This window comes from Cyanistes caeruleus, unplaced genomic scaffold, assembly GCF_971803275.1.
Source record: "Cyanistes caeruleus unplaced genomic scaffold, bCyaCae1.hap1.1 HAP1_SCAFFOLD_65, whole genome shotgun sequence".
In the NCBI taxonomy this organism is placed as follows: domain Eukaryota; kingdom Metazoa; phylum Chordata; class Aves; order Passeriformes; family Paridae; genus Cyanistes; species Cyanistes caeruleus.
This window is the reverse complement of record NW_028255884.1, coordinates 811,866-833,485: the sequence shown is the minus strand read 5'-3', so window position 1 is coordinate 833,485 and position 21,620 is coordinate 811,866. Positions and strand designations below refer to the sequence as shown.

The 21,620-nt window shown below is 56.6% G+C and overlaps 1 protein-coding gene and 1 long non-coding RNA gene across 2 annotated transcripts in view; both read left to right on the top strand.

Annotated features, from left to right (window-relative positions):
* LOC147647078 (uncharacterized) overlaps positions 1 to 21,620 on the top strand; it is an 813,449-nt gene that overhangs the window by 22,355 nt on the left and 769,474 nt on the right. The window lies entirely within an intron of this gene.
* On the top strand, positions 5,364 to 12,439 carry LOC147647108 (serine/threonine-protein kinase pim-1-like). The gene is made up of 5 exons (XM_086872387.1): positions 5,364 to 5,387; positions 10,578 to 10,944; positions 11,470 to 11,646; positions 11,903 to 12,050; positions 12,240 to 12,439. The coding sequence occupies exons 1-4, from the start codon at positions 5,364 to 5,366 to the stop codon at positions 12,007 to 12,009; spliced, it is 675 nt and encodes a 224-aa protein (XP_086728513.1). The 3' UTR covers positions 12,010 to 12,050; positions 12,240 to 12,439.

The following is a 21,620-nucleotide window of genomic DNA, read 5'->3' as shown; positions in this document are numbered from 1 at the left end:
AAGGGTCTGGGTGTGCCTCAACCCCACTGGGACACCTGGAAATTTCCAGTAAAGGTCTGGTTTTTACTTTACTGTTCCAACACTGTTGCAAAGGTTTGGGGTTTTTTTCTCTTTTGATTATAGACAACAAAGGGGATGAGAGAAGCAGAAGAGGAATTGTAATCCCATAATCACAGAACATTCGGAGTTTAAAGGAACACACCAGGAACAGCAAAGTAATGTTGGAACATTTACAGAGATGCCAGAATTGTAAGTTTGGGTGCTCAGTCTCTCTGCTGGGAGGCTCCTAAACAGCCTAAATGCACTGCTCTGATATTGTCATTGGTATCTGGGGCTCTCAGGGAGGCTCTAGCATCTGCAGCAGCTGAGTCAGGTCCTGCCCTTGGGATTGCTGCCAGGCAGGTGTGTCCATAGGAATGGGGTGTCCCAGCTTCCCTGTCACCTGTGGGGCTGTGGGCAAAGCAGTCCATGGGAAAGGGGAATGAGCTGAGCCCCTCCCTGAGATCCCATCATGGGCACACCTGGGGATCTCCTTGCTGTGTCTTTCCAAGCTCTGAGCTGCCCTCCTGGCTGCAAATCTGTGCCGGAGCCTCTCAGAGTTCCCTGAATATCCCACGGGGAAGGGCAGAGATGCCACAGCTGAGGAAATGCTGTTGGCTCTGCCAAGGGAGCCGTGAGTGTCCTTGGCAGAGGGGGGTGCTGAGACCTTGCCCAGAGACCTTTAGAGAGGGTGAGACATTCAGGGATCCCTCTGCTCTGGGCAGGGTCTGGTTTATGCCAGGGTGACACAGGAGTGTGATTGTGCTCTGATTCCAGCCAAAGGTGCAAACCCAGGGCAGTTGGGAACAAGCCCATCCAGCCCCTCACCTTCCCTAAGCCACAGGGAATCCTTTGCCTCTCACATCTCTCAGTGGGAAATTCTGAGTGCAGCAGAAATGCTGGGGATTTCTGACCTCAGAGAACCAGGAACGATTTGTGGGTAGGAAGACAATTCCTAAAACCAACTCCTGCTATACTTTAGAAGTGTGTGTGCAGATGGCAACAAGCCCTTCTTCATTAGGAGTGATTCTTCTGACAAATCCTGAATTTCCAGCCTTGTCCCTCTCCTGCATGGCCACAAACCCAGGGCAGCAGGGCAGGGATGGCTCCTGGCGAGCCCCAGGCACAGGCCTGGCTGCTCCCGGCACACTCAGACAGCACAGCTGGAGCTCAGTCAGGGACCTGGGTGAAGTTTTCCCAGAGCTGGAACAAGGGTGGGTGAGTCCTAGCAGGATAATCTACAGGGAATGGCCCAAGTTTGGCTCAAAGCAGCCTCTCCTGACTTGCCACTGTCCTTTGTCCATGAACAGGTCCCCATGTGCAGCCACAGTAAATGTCCAACAGCAGCTCCATCAGCCACTTCCTCCTGCTGGCATGGGTAGACACGCGGCAGCTGCAGCTCCTGCACTTCTGCCTCTTCCTGGGCATCTCCCTGGCTGCCCTCCTGGGCAACGGCCTCATCATCAGCGCCGTAGCCTGCAGCCACCACCTGCACAGCCCCATGTTCTTCTTCCTGCTCAACCTGGCCCTCACTGACCTGGGCTGCATCTGCACCACTGTGCCCAAAGCCATGCACAATTCCCTCTGGGACACCAGACACATCTCCTACACAGGATGTGTGGCACAAGTATTTTTTTTGTTTTTCTGTGCTGCAACAGAGTATTTCCTCCTGACCATCATGTGCTACGACCGCTACGTGTCCATCTGCAGACCCCTTCACTACGCGACCCTCCTGGGCAGCAGAGCTTGTGCCCACATGGCAGCAGCTGCCTGGGCCAGTGCCTTTCTCTATTCACTGCTGCACACGGCCAATACATTTTCCCTGCCCCTGTGCCATGGCAATGCCCTGGGCCAGTTCTTCTGTGAAATCCCACAGATCCTCAAGCTCTCCTGCTCACACGCAAACCTCAGGGAACTTGGGCTCATTGCAGTCAGTGCCTGTTTAGCACTTGGCTGTTTTGTGTTCATTGTTTTCTCCTATGTGCAGATCTTCAGGGCTGTGCTGAGGATCCCCTCTGAGCAGGGACGGCACAAAGCCTTTTCCACCTGCCTCCCTCACCTGGCTGTGGTCTCCCTGTTCCTCAGCACTGCAGCATTTGCCTACCTTAAGCCTCCCTCCATCTCTTCCCCATCCCTGGATCTGGCAGTGTCAGTTCTGTACTCGGTGGTGCCTCCAGCCCTGAACCCCCTCATCTACAGCCTGAGGAACCAGGAGCTCAAGGCTGCAGTGTGGAGAATGATGACTGGATGGTTTCAGAAACATTAAACTGCTGGCCAATTCCTGAAAATCACTTGTAATAAAAGCCACCTTTGATATTTCTTATTGGTTTAATTTTGGAGGATCTTTTCTGTTGTTTTACTTACCAATATTGTCCACAATAAAATGTCATTATTTGTGCCATTTCTCATTTTGTTTCTCCCTCCACCTTCCTTGTGGTCACACACTGTGCCAATGAGGGGCTGTGCTCTTTGTGGCTTTAAAGGAACTAAAGGATCTCCCAGGAAAGTTTTCTGCAGAGATGCCCCTTTTGTTCCCTGCTCTGGAGCTGCAGCAGCAGTGTCTGTGTGCAGAGCTGGGGCAGATCAGTGCTGGCACAGCAGCTGTGGCCAGGAGCAGCAGCACTTGGTGTTGCCAGTGCTGCTCCCGTGCCACTGCCCCGCTGCCCTCCTGGCCCTGGTGTTGCTGCAGGGCCTGAGTGCTCTCGGGGCCGGGCACAGCCCTGGGGGTGGCAGTGCCGGGGCTGCAGCAGGGACAGGCCATGGGCACTGCTGGGGCAGCGCTGACGCCTCAGGGCAGGGCCTGGGGGCTCCAGGCTCCTTGCCCAGGCTCTCTCAAGAACACGGCCAGGCCAAAGCTCAGCACAGAAAACCCCCGTGAGCAGCCCCAGGCTGGCCGTGGGCAGGCTGGGGGCAAACAGCATGGCTGGGGCTCTGCAAGGTCCCTGGGGGAGATGGGAAGGAGCAGCAGAGCAGGGGCTGATCCATCCCCACTGCGCTGGACACCCCAGGGCAGCGTCCCAGAGCGTCCTCATGGAGCTGCCAACAACATCCCCCCTGTGCAGCCCTGGCCTCTCCCCCAGCTCAGAGAGGTGCCGCATCCTTGCAGGCACAGACACGGCAGCACTGGCTCAGGAGCCCCTGTTTGCACTGCCCAGAGCAGGCGTCAGCACCCCCATGGTGCTGCTGTGGGGAGATGAACCTGAGGGAGCACAAATGCCATCAGCCCCTGGGGCCAGGAAGGGCTGGGGGACGGGAGAGAAACCACTCAGGTTTGTCGTGGCCTCTGAAGTCACACAGAAAGTTTGTTCCCATGATCTGTGAGTTTCCTGTGCCACTGCAGACGTTGTTGCTCAGAGCCAGGGCTGCCTGGCAGCCACCCCCAAACTGCCCTGAGCATTTCCTTTGCTTCACCTTTGCTCTCTTTACTCTTCCTTCTCCAGATTTCTTATTATTCCTTTTGATTAACCACCCCAGCTCCTTCAGCTACTCCTCACAGGATTTGTGCTCCAGACCCCTCACCAGCCTTGTTGCCCTTCTCTGGACACGCTCCAGCCCCTCCATGGCCTTCCTAAATTGGGGGCCCAGAACTGGACACAGCACTCGAGGTGCTGCCCAACCAGTGCAGAGTAGAGGGGAGGAATCCCTGCCCTGCTCCTGCTGGCCACACTGTTCCTGATCCAGGCCAGGTTGCCATTGGCCTTCTTGGCCACCTGGGCACACTGCTGGCTCATGCCCAACCTGCTGTCCATCAGTGCCCCAGCTCCCTTTCTGCCTGGCTGCTGTCCAGCCACTCTGTCCCCAGCCTGGAGCACTGCAGGGGTTGTTGTGGCCAAAGTGCAGGACCTGGAACTTGGACTTGTTAAACCTCACCTTGTTGGGTTTGGGCCCTGGATCCAGCCTGTCCAGCTCCCTGTGCAGAGCCCTCCTACCCTGCAGCACATCAACACTCCCAGCCAACCTGGTGTCACCACGGTTCCATGGGGCTCTAGAGTGTCACAATGGTCTCCAGGATTCCATGAGGCCTCCCAGCAATCCAATTTTGGATCATACTGGGAGTGACTGGACTCATACTGGGAGTATCTGAGAGTGACTGGGAACACACCATGCACATCATCCCCCATACTGGGGGTGACTGGGAGCAACTGGGAGCATGCTGGGAGCCAATGGCATCATACTGGGACTGACTGGGTTGATCTAGCCAGAGGCAACTGGGACCATCCTGGGAGTGCTGCCTTGTGACAAGGATCATACTGGAGCTTACTGGGCTCATGATGGTGTTGAAAGGGAACAACTGGGATCTCTGAACACCAAAGGTTCCTTTCCTGCTCACTGAAGAAGGAGCTTCCCAGTATCCATGTGTGAGGTGACCTTCACCTGAACCAGATGCTGTTAGGAGAAAAAGCTGCCTGTGCTGGAAAATCTCACACAACAAGTCAATGCCAAGAGAGCATTTTGCTTTCACAACTTCCCTCCTGGAGCCACAGTCCTTTTGGATCACACAGCAAGCAAGAGAACAGCACAAAATACAAGGCTGTGTCCAGTTTTTGGCTGGATCAGCAAACAGAGGGAGGAATGCCAGGGCTCACTGCCACAGACTCTTCTCCTCTGGGGAACAGAACCCCCCCAGGCTCCATTCCAAATGCTGTGCACACCCTGCTGGCTACAAACAACCCCTTTTTAAAGAAGTTGTTGGCAGGAGCTTTCCCAAATAAATGGCATCTTAATTGCAATTTTCATTCAAAATCAACTCCGTTCCGAAGGAAGAACAGGAAGCCCACAGCAATCCCAAAGGCACATATGGTGCACCTGGGGAAATCCTCGACTTAGGGGCCCAGTGGGTTAAAAAATACCCATAAGAAGCCACAGAGTGCAGAGTGCAAACTGCAGCAACCACTTGCTGGATCATTTTGGCTGTGCTGCACACACCTGCAGACTGTCTGTCCCCCTGCCAGGACAGAAGGACACCCGTCAGGGGCTGGGCTGGCTGCTGAGAATGCCTCGGGCAGGAGGATCCTCAGGCAATGAGCAGGTGCCCAGAGCCGCTCTGACACTGAGGCCTCTGTGCCCCACAGCAACGGGAACACCACAAGGACACGGCAACGTTCCTGTGACATCACAGCAGCAGCTCCCCCAAAAACCGCCTGGAAGGTTCTCCTGGGTCACCAAGGAGCACAAAGGATCCTCAGAGGGCACAACCTATTGCTCAAGGGATCCAAGAGGAACTCAGAAAATGCAGCAAATGAGGACACCCCACAGCCCAGCCTGAACACTGAGAAGGAACAAAGATGTGACCAAACCAAAGGAAACACAGCTTTTGGTCACTGATGCTTCTGACTAAAACCAGCAAGGTTTGATCTATCTGGGATCTTTGTTTTAGTTCTAGAAACAAGGAGGGTTCTCTACTGTCAATGTCCAGAAAGCAGGAACTCGGGGGAAAAGAAGGCTGAGAGTGCCAAAGCCTTGTGTGACTCCTTGGACATCCTGTGGCTGAGGGTGTCCAAGGCAATGGAGTCACAAGCGGGGTCCCTGCCCTCTCGACTGACAGCTGCCATCTCTCCTTCAGCCCCACACGTGTCTCCAACAACCTCCTGCCAAGGGCCTCCATCCACACATTCCATCAGCAGCCACAGATCCTCATCCACGAGGTCACCCAGCATCCCTGAGGCCACAGCAGGGAGTGCTCCTGGCATCTGGTAGAGCACTGTGGCTTTCCTGGGATCCTTCTGGTGCCTGTGGCTGAGAGGAGTGGGGTGGATGGAACCAGGACGGGTCACAGATCAGCAGCCCCACTGCAAGCAGTGCTTTCTCCTGCTGTGTGGGGACCGTGGGGTGACTGATATTGGGACTCCTCTGGCTTTGGTCCTGCAGAGCACACAGTGGCTCAGACACTGGGCTGAGGGAAGGGGTGCCAAGGAAACCCAGCACAGGCATTTCTCTTTGGAGAGGGGGCTCTGCAGGGAGACGGGAGAAGAAGAGACTTTCCTGTCTGCTGAGATTCCCCCTCCTCCTTCAGCAGCCATTCCACAATCCATCAGTACCAGAGTTCATAGGATCACTTCCATGCCAGGGAGCACAAGGCACTCAAAACTGAACCCTGCCAGAGCCCAGCCCTGCCTGCCCATTTGGAGGGTGTGGGGGAATGGAATTTCAGCAGGAGCTGACCCACAATGATACTTTGCCACTTGTGGGTTTCTCACAGCCTTAGAAGGAGTTTGAGATCTCTGTCCCCAACACCTGCTCACCCTTCAAGTGCACACATGAGCCTGGGGGCAATTCAGGTTCCCTGGAGTGGTGGCTGCTAACCTTGGAAACAGGAGCTGTTGTCTTTTCCAGTGTGCTTAACTCCCTTCTACCTATTAGAAAGTGGGTGAGTAAAGGAAATTACCCTGGAGAAAGGGGACCAGAGCCTTTGAAAAGGATGAAACATGTCTGAATTACAAATAAAATCTCTTTCATTTATTTCTTTAGTACTAATCTATTACTACAAACAAAAACTTGTTTCTGAGGTGATTGTTGGGATTCGGGGTTTTATTTTTTTTCTTGTTGTTATTATTATTTATTAGTATTACTTTTCATTGTTAAGACTTTTAAATCTTAGACATTAATAACAATGGCTGGATGTCACTCACTGGGAAAATTCCCTTGTTTTTCTCACTGGGATTAAACTCTACAATCAACTCCAAGTTGCCAGTGGATTCAAAAGACAGGAAATCTTTTTAATGATGGGCTTGGTGTGGTTTGGAGCTGGGGAAGGGTCTCATCCCTTCCCAGAGGTTCCCCAAGCCCGCTCTGCTGCCACATCTGCACTCGCGGCCCCTCACGGCTGCTCTGCCCTGGAGACATGGTGGGACCCCTCCTGCCAGGGCTGAGGCTCCTCATGGCCCCTCACAGCCCCTCATGGCCCCATAGAACCTCTCATGGCCCCATAGAACATCTCTTGGCCCCTCACAGCCCCTCATGGCCCCTCACAGCCCTTCATGGCCCCATAGAACCTCTCATGGCCCCATAGAACATCTCTTGGCCCCTCACAGCCCCGCATGGCCCCTCACAGCCCCTCATGGCCCCTCACTACCCCGCATGGCCCCACAGAACCTCTCATGGCCCCACAGAACCTCTCATGGCCCCATAGAACCTCTCACAGCCCCTCATGTCCCTTCATGGCCCCTCATTTCCCCTCACAGCCCCTCACAGCCCCACAGAACCTCTCATGGCCCCATAGAACCTCTCATTTCCCCTCACATCCCCTCACAGCCCCAGGGGCTCCTCCCAAAGGAGAAGGGGTCGGGCCCTGCTCACTCTCCTTTTATTTCGGTCCCTTCACAGCGCCGAGTAAAGAAAGGCTGAATGGAGCCTTTCCCCAGCGTTTCCCTCGGGGTTCATTGCGGGCTGAAGCTCTGTGCTGGCGCTGGCCCCAGCACCAACATCCCTGCAGCCCCCAAGGCCTTTGCTGTCCCCCCGTGTCCATTCCCTGTCCCCGAGTCCCGCCCGGCTCTGGCAGCAGCAGCAGCCGCAGCGCAGCGGGCGCAGGCCCGGCCCGGCCGGGGCTCCCGGCCAGGAGCAGCAGCAGCGCCGGCCCTTCCCACCTGCTCCTGCCTCGGCTTCCCAGGGCTTTTGCCAGGGCAATGCTGGACTGCAGCAACAATCCCCCACACACAGCCCTGATTCCTCAGGGCCCGCCTCTGCTGCCCTCAGCCAGCCCTCAGAGGAAGAAAGGATCGGGTTCCAGCGCTGTTTTCAGCCCTGTTTTACTCACCCTGAGGTGACAGCAGGAGGCTGTTGGTGCCTTGGCCTTGGCAATTGTAGATCCCGGCTGCTCTTGCCCCTCTTCTGCTTGCCACTTGAATTTTAGCAGTACAGCTGCAATTGCCTCTTTCAATCAGTGCTACCCACTGTGCTTTTGTCATGGGGAACTCAGGATTTTTGTTTCAGGCATCATGATCAGTAGAGATCAAAATGCTCCCAAGTCTCTCAGCACTAAGTCGAGGGGAATTAAAGCCACACAGGTCACATTTGCAGTGCTCAAACACAGCCCTGGTGCTGCTGCTGCTGCTGCTGAAATAGAATCAACTGACAGAGGCCATCACAGAAATTGCCTCTGCAGTGGCAAATAAAATGAAAAAATCCACCAGGAGAAAGAAAAACCAGAACTTCCCAACTCGCTTCATTGTTTCTTCTGAGCAGCAGAAGAAAAAGGAACAGGGCACCTTTCAGGCAGCTCCACAAGCTCAGGGTTCCCATTTCCTGGGGAATCTGAGATGCAATTGGCCTTGTTAAAAGGACAAAAGCAAAGGGAATGAATTGGGAATTATTAGGAAAAAATGACCCTTCTTACACACAAAGTTCACCAAGTCATTCCCTGCATTTCTCCTTTTCACATTCTTTCTCTCATCCACTGACAGGTCCAGCTTATCATGTTCTGCTGCTTATCATCAACTGATTGTGCTCTTGATTTCTCCCACTGCAAGAGATGTAGAATCATCTCAACTGAACACAGAAACAAACTCCCTCTGTCAGCCCATCTTCATGTTCCAGATCACTTTCCAGATGTCCATGGGGCTGTTGGAATGATGAGCTCTCCACTGCTGGCTGCAGGCTCTGGAGATTCTTTCTCCACATTCAGCCAGGCTTGTATTCCCCAACAATTCCTGGTAGCCCATCATGTTTTCTTTGGGTAGAAGAGGAACAATGAAAACCTCACCAATGGCACAACTCCCCTGTCCACAAGGAAAAGAAAGAACAAGTTGTCAAGTTCTTCAAACATTTGTCCTGCTTTGCTGCAAGAGTTGTGCTGCACTCACAGTGTGGGAAGCCAAGAGAAGCTGCAGCTGGGGGCACATCTTGTGACAGGAGCTGCACCTTGTTCTCCAGGACAGGTTTTTGGAAAGAACAGATGGGACTGGGGAGAAGATTCTGGGAAAATTGAAACAACTTATTTAAGAAATGAAAATAAAATCAAAAGAAACAAACAATATGTTTTTTTCTATTTTTCTCTATTTATTTTTATGTTTCCCTTTTCCATCTTGCACTGTTTCTCCATCCCATTCATTCCAAATGGATCTCACCTCTAAGATCTGAGACTTGGCAAGTTTTAGACACTGTAAAATACCCTGAGCTGTAGCCAGTTTGCCTTGCCCTGTTTTCCTTGGAAAGCAATGCTGGAGACACAAGTGCAGTGCTTGGCTCAGGTACAAATTCTGCATTCAGGGAATGTGCTCAGACGGTGTCTGAGCCTCAGCAGGGACAAGGCACAGCAGCAGCCAAGGGCATTGCTGTGCCCCTGTGCAGGAGTCCAGACTCTGGCTCTTGGCTCAGCAGGGCAAAGTTGCCGTGTTTGGCCAGGCTCAGGGGCTGCCCGGGGAGCGCGGGGCTCGGGGCGGGGCCGAGCGGGCAACGGACAAACGGACACGGGGACAAACGGCCCCGGGGCTTCAGTTGCAGCGGCAGCGGCGGCAGCGGCAGCAGCGGCAGCAGTGGAAGCAGACAAAAAGCGAATTTCTTGACTCCGTCGATTCTCCTCTCCCTCTCCAACTGTCCCGCACCCCATCCCCGTCGCCCTTTTCCTGTGTCCCCTCCTCTTCCAGGTTCCCTCTCCCCGTGCCCGCCCGGGCCATGCCCCCGGTCCGTCCCCGGCCCCGGGCGGGGCTGCCTCGTCCCCGTCCCCGTCCCCGGCCGTCCCTCCGCGGTCTCGCCTCCGCCCAGCTCTGGCTGTGCTGGCGCTGGCGCTGCTGGGCGGGCATCATTGCCTGGGGCTGGGGCGGTATCGCTGCCCTTTGGCTCCGCCTGGCCCGACCCCGACCCCGACCCCGGCCCCGGCCCCGGCCCCGACCCCGGCCCCGGCCCCGGCCCCGGCCCCGGCCCCGGCCCCGGCTCCTCCCGGGGCCCGCGGAGGACACAGGCGGTGCGGCCGCTGCCGCCGCCTCCGCTGCGGCTTCCCCGGCCCGAGCTCCGCCGCTGTCGCGTTCCAATGAGGGAACGCCTGCGGGTGCCCGGCCCGGGGAGCTCGGGGAGCGCTCGGGGGCCGTTCCTGGCCCCGGGCCGAGCACTGACGGCCGCGTCTCTTCCCCAGGGAAGGCGCAGCAGGCCCTGCAGCAGCGCTACCGAGTGGGGTCACTGCTGGGGCGCGGCGGCTTTGGCAGAGTTTTTGCGGCCACTCGGCTCTCGGACGGACTCCCGGTGAGCAGAGGGGCCGGCGGCGGGCGGAGGAGGAGGAGGGGGCGGAGGAGGAGGATGGGGCTGGACACGGTGGGCGGTGAGCTGAATCCGCTGTTCCCTTTGGCTTGCAGGTGGCCATCAAAAAGGTGCCACGGAACCGCGTCCGGCACTGGGGCGAGCTGGTGAGTGAGCGGGGCCAGCGGCAGAAGCCGGGCCGTGCCGGGCGGGGATGAGCCGGGGCCCGGCAGGGTGGGAGCCGCCAGGACACCTGGAGGGAGAGCGGGCGTGGGGCCAGCGGAGGGCACAGAGCATCCCGGGCTGGCTGAGGGCTTCCCGAGCCCTGGCACGGCCTCAGCCCCACTGACGGCACCGTGCTCCTCCCGCAGCCCGACGGCACCAGCGCACCCCTGGAGATAGTGCTGCTGGACAAGGTGTCCACAGGCTTCCCCGGTGTGGTGCAGCTGCTGGAATGGTTTGAGCTCCCCAACACCATCGTGATGGTGCTGGAGCGCCCGGAGCGGTGTCAGGACCTGCGGCGTTTCATTCGGGCACGGAGGTTCCTGTCCGAGGAAGAGGCGCGGGAGCTGTTCCAGCAGGTGCTGGCGGCCGTGCGGCACTGCACCAGCTGCGGGGTCCTGCACCGAGATATCAAACCTGAGAACGTCTTGGTAGACCTGGACACCGGCGAGGCAAAACTGATCGACTTCGGCTGTGGCACCTACCTGCAGGACACAGCCTACACTCAATTTGCAGGTGAGCCCACACAGGGGTGGTGATCCTGGTCCTGGCATCTCCTGGCCCAACCTGGGTGTGGCAGCAGGGATTCTCCCAGGACTGGGGCTGGGGATGGGGCAGCCAGCCTGACAAAATCCCCCATGGTTGAGGCAGCAGAGAGGGGGAGCCAGGACCTGTGCACCAGCTGGTTTGGTGTGCAGGTGAGAATGGGCTTGGACTGCTCTGCTCACCTGGTTTGCCTTGGTTCAAGATATTTTTTGGGCAATGCCAGCAGGGAGGATGTGGGTATGGTTTTTCCCCAGCACTGAGTGGGTATTTCCCTTTGTGTGTCATGGTCGGGCCTTGCCAGGGTTTCTGCTGCCCTCTTCCAGCACCAGTGGCTTCTTTTCCAACCCCAGGTTTGTACCCAAGTCCCAGGTGCTGGCGAGAGGGCAGCAGGTCACCCCGTGTGCCACTGGGGCAGCCCCCACATGCCCAGGGATGCTGGGGCCAGGCTCTGGGAGCAGCAGCATCCCCCTGATGAGCTCCATCCATATTCCATAGGAACACCGTCATACAGCCCCCCGGAATGGAACGACTTCGGCTGGTACCATGGTGAGGCAGCGACCGTCTGGTCCCTGGGCATCCTGCTGCACGAGATGGTCTGCGGGGAGCACCCTTTCAGGAGGGGCAGGAACATCAGATGGGGCCAGCTCCCGCTGCCACAACGGCTCTCCCAAGGTGGATCCTCATCTCTGGGCACGGGGGGAACACCAGTGTTGGGAGACAGCAGCGGGCTCGTGAGCATCCCGCTCTGGCAGCTGCTGAGGAGGTGGCACATGTCCTGCTCTCCTGCTCTCCTCCAAAACAAAGAATTGATGGGAAAGTTTAGGCTCAGCTCTGAGCACATCCAGCGTGGCCTGGGCACGGGAATAGTGGGGCAAAGCAGACAGGAGCCTTCTCCAACTGACCAGTGGTTTGTGGTTTCTCTCCCCAGACTGCCAGATTCTGATCAGGTGGTGTTTATCCCTGAACTCCTTGGACAGGCCCTCATTAGAAGACCTGTCCTGTGATCCCTGGATGCAGGATATTCATCAGCCCTAGAAGAAGGGAGAGAGCCACAGGCACAGTGATGCAGGGACCTGGTAAGTTACAGCTCCACACATGCCCTGGCAATCAGCAGCAAAGAAACCCAGACTTTTTTGTCCTGCCTGTGTCACTGCACTGGGGTCATCGAATGGGAACACACAGCCCTTGTGCTGGAGCTGAGCTGCTCTGCCCAGCACTGGTGGGCACCATCTGAGCTGGTTTTGCTTGTCCTGCTTCACTGACAGCCGGGCCCTGGGCAGAACCCTGACAGCCTGGTGTCACCCCAGGGAAGAAGGAGCCCCTGGAGAAGCTGTACCAGGTGGGGCTGCTGCTGCTGCTGCTGGAGACATGGAGGACAGCAGCAAGGATGACAACCTCTTCCTGCACCTGGCCAGTGGGAGCTGGCGATGATGGACTTTGATTCTGGCACCTTCTTCAAAGCCAGGCTCCACAGTGAATTTTCAGGTAAGTCCAGACCCAGGGGGATGCTCCCAGATTTGTGCATTGGCCGGGAACCAAAGGTTTCCCTTTCACTGGGGCAGATGCAACTGATTCCTCAGTGGCTGCCCAGCTGGTTTTTGGCAGGGCTGGGGACGTGGGCTGGGGTGGTTACAAAATGGGAGTGGGATCCTGGCCCTGCCAACAGCCCCCAGCACCCACCGTGCCCCGGGCTGGGGCTGGGGCAGCCAGCCCGACACAAACAAACCCCCATGGCAGGAGCACAGGTGGGACTCCAGAACCTGAGCACGGCTGCTTTGCTGTGCAGGCAAGGAAGGGCTTGGGCTGCTCCACTCCCCTGCTTTGCTTTGGGATCACCGTGATTTTGGGGAACAGTGCAGGGGGAAAGGGAGAAAGCATGGGCTTCCCTCAGCCATGGGTGGGTTTTTCCCCAGAATGTAGGCGTTGGGCCTTCCTCAAGCTCCTGACAGACATAAGATTTTTTACCATTTTTCTTGTTTCCCCTTTTTGTCTGTAACCTATTTTCATTAATTTCTTGTTTGTTTTTCTAAAGGAAGCGTTCCAGGTGGGGTCCAGTCTGGATCGGGAAGTGCTTGGGACCAGCTGTGGCGTGGATGGGCCGTGCCCTTGGAGAAGACTGAGGACATCGTTTGGGACCAGCTTTTCTTGTGGCAGCGGATGGTGTGAGGTGGGTCCTCATCTCCTTGGCATGGGAGGGACAAGAGCTTTTGGGAGATGGCAGCGGGCACAGGAGCATCCCGCTCTGGGCAGCTGCTGAGGGGCTGGATCTGCCGTGGCTGGCTGCAGGCTGGGCACATGTCCTGCCCTCCTGCTCTGCTCCCCAAGGCAGCAGTGATGGGCAGCTTTGGGCCCAGCTCTGAGCACGGCCAGCATGGCCTGGGCACCGCGGCTGGCTGGGACAAGGGGACAGGAGCCTTCAGCTGACGGGCGGTTTCTGCTTTCTCTCCTCGCAGCCGGGCTCTGCGGATGCTGAGGCTGCTCTGGGCTCTGCCAGGGCTCTGCTGGGCTCAGCACCGGGACAGGATCAGCCAAAGAAGAAACGCTGTGACCTGCAGCAGAGACTTGAGCATTTTGGCAATGCAGCTCAAGTCTGCAGAGTGTCCACCTCCAAGGGAAAACATGACACCCCCCAAAAATTAAACTTGTTCCATAACTTCTGAAATGAAATCCATCTGGGATGACCCCAAATGACATTTTTCATCTTGCTCAAGCTGTAGCTCAGCCCTTCTCTGAACAGTTCTGTCCCCACACCTGCCTTTTACTTCACAACTGCTCCCTCCTTTCCCCCAGTGAGTTCCCAGCCCATCACAGTCTCCATCACACTGCAGCCTTCCTTGATGCCCCTCACCACGAGGAAGGCCAAGCCCCAGTCTCAGGGACTCATCCTGTCACTGGCTGAAGAACAGCAATGTTTCAGAGGTCTGGTGGGATTTTGGTATCATTCAGAGCTGCTCTCCAGCCCTCAGGTCTCCTCACTGCTGAGTTCCTACTCCCTTTTCCTCATCCATCAGGATGAGCTCCGTGAATCCCCCTGTGATAAAGGGAAATGATTCATGTTAACTAAATTGTAACTTTCTGGAAAGTTATTATTTGAAATTAGTTATTATTAGAAGCAATCAAGGGAATTAGTGTTACAAAGCAGATGTACCCCTCTATAGATGTTACATGTTAAAATTAAGATAGGGGATGTAGTTTTGAGATAAGAAATGTCCCAAGAGAAAACTGACCATAAGATGGATAAGGTTGGAACGACTTTAGGCGTAGGGCCTGAACATTATGAAGTGTAAGACTAATTAGTGGAGCACAATGCTCACTTACATAACACAACACTTAGGACGCACACACAGCCTGTGAGGTTATCCAGAGGACAACAAGGATGAGTGTAAGCCTTTGTCAAAACACCACCAAAAGAAGACTGAAGACCCCCTAGCAACAAGTGAAGCATGCACCATGAAGAACAGTGATATACAACTAAAGAATCATAAATTGGAGGAGACTTACTGGAAACATGAATGAATATAAGCATACAGTATATAAGTTTAGTTTGAATTGCTTTGTTTTGTACCTGAGGCAGGGTGAGAAGCCCTCCCTGTATGCCAGTCAGTCTTGCTTATGCTTTAATCATAATTACTGGCAAGCTATATTCGTATATATGTATATGTATTTTTTATTATATATATATGTATATATATATGTATATATATATGAATATATATATATATATAAATGGTACTATTTTACTAAATTATATTCCTATATCAAATTGCTCTTCAATCCACTAAATTGTATTCTTTTATTAAATTGTTTTGTTGTATTCAATTCACTAAATTGTATCATTTTTTTTTCTTGTTATTAAATTGCTGTTAACCCAATAGCCCTAGCTGTCCAAATTTCAATTTCATTTATGACACTGCCCTTGGGTGAGTTACAGCCACAGCGAGAGGGAGGAGGAGATGATCCCACCCATGGCTGCTGCTGGCTCCAGACATTTGCTGAGATAAAGCTGAGCCAGAGCTTCAGCATCTCCCCCAAAATCACAGAATCACAGAATGCCTTGGCTTGGAAGGGACCTTAAAGTTCATCTCATTCCACCCCCTGCCATGGACAGGGACACCTTCCACTATCCCAGGCTGCTCCAAGCCCCTTCCAACCTGGCCTTGGACACTTCCAGGGATCCAGGGGCAGCCACAGCTTCTGTGGGCAAGCTCTGATCTCTGCCCAGGTGAGCAGGGACAGGAGCCGAGGGAACGGCTGGAGCTGGGCCAGGGCAGGGCTGGGCTGGACATGAGCAAAAGCTTCTTCCCCCCCAGGGGGCTGGGGCAGTGCCCAGGCTCCCCAGGGAATGGGCACGGCCCCGAGGCTGCCGCAGCTCCAGGAGCCTTTGGCCAGCGCTGCCAGGGATGCACAGGCTGCGATTGTTGGGGTGTCTGTGCAGGGCCGGGGGCTGCACTCCATGATCCCAATGGGTCCCAGATGCCAGCTCAGCCCCTTGTGCAACTCTCAGCCTTTGGCTCAGCCTTTGTGTCCCCTGGAGGCGCTGGCAGAGCTGATGGGGTGGGGCAGGAGCGGGGCAGCCCCAGCGTTCCCCTGGCAGTGACAGCACAGCCGGGCCAGCAGCCCCAGCGTTCCCCTGGCAGTGACAGCACAGCCGGGCCAGCAGCCCCAGCGTTCCCCTGGCAGTGACAGCACAGCCGGGCCAGCAGCCCCAGCGTTCCCCTGGCAGTGACAGCACAGCCGGGCCAGCAGCCCCAGCGTTCCCCTGGCAGTGACAGCACAGCCGGGCCAGCAGCCCCAGCGTTCCCTCCCTGGAGACGCTCCAAGGGAAGCGGCCAGAGCCGCGTCCAGTCAGCGGAACTGAGCGGCCACTGAGCACCCCCGGCCTGGGCTGCTGTGGATTCCTCTGCACACAGCTCGGGGAAGGTGCCCTTGGCCACCCCCACAGTGCCACAGACAAGTAAGTGTCACACACAGTTACAGAGCTCTGCCCACAGCTCACAGGGGGAGTTAATTTAAAAAAACAAACAAGCACAGCACCGGGAAGGTCTTTGTGCACCGAGGCTTTGCTGCAGCCAAGGAAAGCTCCTGGCTCAGGGTCACCTTTCCTGCTCGGCCAGAGCCCCGAGTGCCCCAGCAGCAGCAGCAGCAGCAGCAGCAGAGAATGGCAGCATTGCCACGGGCTGGCTCAGGAAGGGGAGATTTCCCCCTGGAGAGAGGCTCCTCTGCCAGGTTTTGCATTCAGGCAGCTGCAGATCCCTCAGCTCTGGGTGCACAGCAGCTGGAAATGCAAGTGCAGGAGCTGTGTTCATGGCCAGCCCCAGCGGGTGACAGCAAGGCCAGGGCCCTGGCAGTGGGACATTTGCAGGGAGCGGCTGCAGCAAGCGCTGGGGGCTGGAAGTGTGTGCAGAAAACAGCCCGGGGGTCTCCGGCCCGAGGCCAAAGGAACAAAGTTTCAGTTCTGGCCTCCGCAGGGAGCACCAAAATGGTTCCTTTGCAGGGCGAGGTTCCACTGGCGGGTGTTGCAGGGCCCCCAGAGGAGAGCCCAGGGTGTCCAAAGTGCCTGGGCTGGAGCAGCTTTCTGTCCCGCTCCGGGGGCATTCCCGCGGCCTTGGGATCCCTGGGAAGGCGCAGGAGAGGCTGGAAGCGGTCGGTTTGTGGGTTTGGGGTTTGGATTGTTTTTTGTGGGGGCTGATGGCCGGTTGTGATTTTGGTGTTTTGCGGGGCTGGAGGAATGTTTTTTTGTGAGCTGTGCCCAGCGGTTTGCAGCCCCGCGGGTGTGGGGAGCGCTGGCGCAGGCCCGGCCCGGGCGGGGCGGCCCCGGGCGGGCTGTGGGAGCCGGGAGCGGCCGGGCGGGCCCGGAGCCGCCGCCTCGGGCCGGGAGCCCCCCGGGCAGAGCTCTGTGCTCGGGGCCGAGGCCCGGGCAGCGCTGGGCGGCCCGTGGGCCCCCGGCACAGGCGGGTCCGTGTGGCCGGGCCGGCGCCGTGTCCGCAGCGGGCTCCGAGGGGAGCGGCCCGGGCCGGCCGTGGCCGTGCGGGGCCTGGCGGGGCTCGGGGGGCCGGGCCGGGCCGGGCAGAGGCTGAGGGAGAGCGGGACAAGCGCTGGCACAGAGGCCCCGGGCTCGCCGTGCCCCCCTGGCCATGCAGCCGGGCTCGGGGGCCGCCTGGCTCAGAGGCAGCCCCGGCTGCGGGGGTCCCCGGGGGTCTCTGGGGAGGGGGCGGCAATGGGGGCTGCCGGAGCTCTGTGCCCGGGGCTGGGCGCGGCTGCCGAGGGAGCGGAGCATGCAGGCTCCCGCCGTGCTGGGGCTTGCTCTGCCCGCCTCAGGGGCTGCATTGTCAGCCCAGAGCCATGTGGGGATCGCCCGGACCAGCGGGGCTGGCAGGGAAAGCGGCAATGGGGGCAGCAGAAACGGGCAATGCCAGAGTTGTGGGTGCTTCCGAAGCCTGCAGATGTTGGGACCATGGCCAAGGGGGCAGCAGAAACGGGCAATGCCAGAGTTGTGGGTGCTTCCGAAGCCTGCAGATGTTGGGACCATGGCCAAGGGGGCCCAGGGATACCCCAGGAGCCTGAACCAGGGAGCCCAGACAGTGCTGACCACGCAGGACTCCTGGGATGCCAAAGTGGTGAGGCCAGAGAAGGGGAACGTCCTGGCTTGCCAGGAGCCCCAGCAGACAGAGAGAGGGAACAGCAATACGAACTTGAACCACAGCAATCCAGACAGGGGGGGCTTCCAGGACCTCACAGTGGAGGGACCAGAGAGGGTAAACACATGGATGGGTGTTTTTGGTGAATCTTGGTCATTTGTGTATTTTAGGGGACTGAATATTAGTGTTTTGGTGGTTTATATGGGCACCAGATGCCCGGTGACTTCTAGGGAAGGACTTGGAGAGTAGGAAACCCCTAACCCAAAGTGCTCATCCATTGCATTTTCTGAAACCAGGATTTCTGATTCCTAAACTTTGGCCAGATGGAGAAGGAGGCTGTGAAGAAGAGGAAGATGCTCCAGGACACCCAGTCAGGTGAGGAGGAAGTCAGTGCCCCTTTCCCCCTCTCTCCTGCTCCATCTCCCAGCCCAGCCTGGCCCCCGGCTGCAGGACAGCCCCGCTGCCGACGCCGTCCTGCCGGGGACGCACTGGGGGGATCTCCTTCCCCTTCCCTCTGGCACGGAGGCAAATCCCATCCTCTCCTTGTCCTTCTTCCCCCAGACCAGGTGCCGGAGAACCTCGTGGAAGAGGCAATTTTGAGCAGCTCCACAGTGCAGGAATCCAGCGGGGAGGAAAATCCCCAGAGATCCTGCAGGAGGAGGGGCTCCAAACCCATCCCAGGGTGCTCTGAGGAGGAAAGACCCACCCTGTGCCGGGAAGGCGGCCAGAGATCCAGCCAGGGCTCTGAGCTGGTGATCCATGACCAGCTTCAGGATGGGGACAAGCCCTACAAGTGCTTGGAGTGTGGGAAGAGCTTCAGCCACAGCTACAGCCTGATCAGCCATCAGATGATCCACACTGGGGAATGGGCCTATCAGTGTGGGGAGTGTGGGAAGGGCTTCAGCTGCAGCTCCCAACTCATCATCCACCAGCGCATCCACACTGGGGAGAGGCCCTACGAGTGTCCCGAGTGTGGGAAGAGGTTTCAGAGCAGCTCCCATCTCCTCCTGCACCAGCGGATTCACACGGATGAGAGGCCCTTCCGCTGCCCTGACTGTGGGGAGGGCTTCAAGCGAAACTCCCACCTCATCAGGCACCGGCGCATCCACACTGGGGAGAGGCCCTACGAGTGTGGGGAGTGTGGGAAGAGCTTCAGCCACAGATCCAACCTCAATACCCACAAACACATCCACACTGGGGAGAGGCCTTACAAGTGTCCCCAGTGTGGGAAGAGCTTCTCAGACAGGTCTAACTTTGGCAGACACCAACGGAGGCACCGGTAAGGGAAGCCCTACAAGTGCCTCAAAATACAGGAAGAGCTTTGTGCACTGCTCCAGCTTAATCCGCCCATGGAGGAATCACATTGGGAAGAGACCTGGTGATCCATGTTCCCTGGGATCCATGCTGGGAAGACACCTGTACCTTTTCCTGCCCATGGCAATGTCATGATGTAAGATCAGAGAATGTGAGACTGTGATCATGGTCCATTATATTCAGTCCCATCTCAGGTCATTGCCAGGGGCAGGAAAAGGACTCCCTCTCTCTCACCAGAGAAGGGTGTCCTTTCTTGGCAGGAGGAAATACGTGGGCAGGAAGAGTCAGTTGGTGGTATTTTAGTTTTCCCTGTGAATGGTTTGTCTTATCCTTTCTGTTACCAAAATTGTTTCTGTGTCTGTTTGTTCCTTATCCTGTTGCTGTTTTTCATAAATTGTTCTTATCCCAGCCTGGGATCTTTGCCTTTTGTGCTTTCCATGGGAGGTGGGAGGGAAGTGAGCAGCAGCGCGGTTTCAGCAGGAGCAGGAAATTGGGGAATGCCATTCCTGAAGCCCAGCCCGTGGAAACCGAGCATCCCAGCTGATGCCAGGCCTGGTTGCCATGGCAGCAGCCTTGGGAGCGGGTCCCTGGCTGGGGGCTGCGGGAACCTCTTCCCTCTGGTGCCCAGGGCCAGGAGTGGAGGGAGCGGCTGGAGCTGAGGCGGGCAGGTTTAGGCTGGATGTGAGGAAAAGGTTTTTCCCGCGAGGCTGCTGGGGCACTGAACAGGCTCCCCAGGGAAGGCTCCCAGCTCCAGGGCTGGCTGAGCTCCAGCAGCGTTTGGCCAGCGCTGCCAGGCCCAGGCTGGGATTGTTGGGGTGTCCTGTGCAGGGCCAGCAGTTGGACTGGAGGATCCCCATGGCTCCCTCCCAACTCAGCCAATTCTGTGGCTCTGTGATCCCATGAGCCTGGGGATGGGACTGCAAATGGTTGCCATGGCAATGGGCTCTGGCTCCAGGCCTGAGCTGGTGTCCATGGCAACCACCCATGGCATGGGATCTCCATGGAGCTGCCAAGGGACTGACCATAGCAACAAAGGGCTGGTGATGGTTGCCTACTACATTTCAGATTTGTTACTGGCTCTCAGATGGGCTCCATGGCAACATTCCAAGTGTCTCCAGGCTATTCAGGAGCCAGAATGTCACAGGCACTCCCAGGGGCTACACAGAGACTTCCCAGGAGTCCCCAGGCTGCCAAAGAGCCGGGATGTCACAGACACTCCCAGGGCTTCCTGTCACGGGCAGAGTGGGAGCTTCAGGCAAAAGCTTTATTTCTTTATTGGAGAAACTCCTGCTGAGTCATGAGATGGAGAAATGACACCCAACAGCCACCAGGGATCCTCAAACCCCTCCGGGATGCCTCGACTTTTATATTCCTTCTAAGAGAGGAGACTGAAAGCAGCTGGATTCAATCCCAGCCCCAGAGTTTGTCAGAGGTTTATGTGTAAATATTTGACAGGTGGAACTGAACCGTAATGCAATTTGTCCCACACGATTAACAATGGTATACCAGAGATATTGATATAAATACAGCTATTGATTCTGATCAATTGAGTGTGATCATGATTACAGAGAAGGATTTATTTACACCACAGAGTAAATAAAAAAAAGAGTTATTTACTCTAGAGTACAGGAGCTATAACAATTATTAGACTACATTGCTCTAGGAAACAATTTTGAAGTAAACAGGGCCTTGCTGGAGTTGTTTGAGCCCATTCCAGGCTCAGCCTCCTGCTCCAGCAGGAACTGCCATTCCTGTGCCATGGCCAGGGCAGATCCTGCTGCAGGAAAAGCCCCAGGCCAGCCCCAAGCCAGGGAAGGGCTCAGGCACAAGTGCAGAGTGCCGTGCTGGGAGCTGTGCCAGGGACAGCCTGAGGCACCAAAGGCACCTTGGCAGCAGCAGCTGCTTCCAGGCCATGGCCAGAAGGCTCCCTTGGCACCCCGGCCTGGTGGCCAGCACTGCAGAGCTGCTGCTTCAGGGCTCATTTCTGGCTGGGCTCTGAAAAGCCACTGCTGCTCCAGGAGCCTGACTGGGAAGCAATTGGCCCCAGCACACTGGGGACAAGATAATAATGAAACAACTCTTCATGCCAGCAGAGACAAGGCAGGGGCAGAGGAAAGGGGAGAGTCAGGCCCAGGGGACATGGCTACAATGGTGATGGCTGTGAGGTCAGTGCCACTGCAGCAGCCTGGCTGGCCCTCAGCAGACATTCTGGCCAGGAGGGTTGTGAGGGCACCCAGCACATCAGAGAACCCACACAACAGCAATTCCATCCTTGGGGAGGGGAGGGGCTTTCACTGTGTCAGGTTGCACAGAGCTCCTGCTCATGGAGCATTTCTGGGATGGGGCATCCATTTGTCTGGAAAAGCATCTACAGTTTTGTGCCACTCTGATTGTAAAATATTTCCTCCAACAAATCCAAATCCACTCTAGATCACTTTAAAGATATTGATCCTTGTTGTGTCACTGCAAGATTTGGTAGAAAATAACTTTGACCAGTGTTTCCATCTTCACGGACCTTGGAGAGGACCCAAAAATCTCCCAGGATGGGATTTGGAGGCCTCATCACATAAGCAGCAGGTAGAGGCTGAGGGCCCTGGGCTGTGCAGCTGCAAGGCCCTGCCAGAGGCAACTTGTGCAGCCCTTTGGCCATGGCTGCTGGCCCTGGGCCTGAGGCCAGCAGGGGACAAGTGACCC

Excerpts from the sequence above, each read along its gene's own strand:
- LOC147647108 (XM_086872387.1), top strand. The coding sequence starts at position 5,364 with ATGCTTCTGACTAAAACCAGCAAG. Across the intron at positions 10,945-11,469 it reads AGCCTACACTCAATTTGCAG|GAACACCGTCATACAGCCCC; the intron begins GTGAGCCCACAC and ends CATATTCCATAG. Across the intron at positions 11,647-11,902 it reads GCCACAACGGCTCTCCCAAG|ACTGCCAGATTCTGATCAGG; the intron begins GTGGATCCTCAT and ends TTCTCTCCCCAG.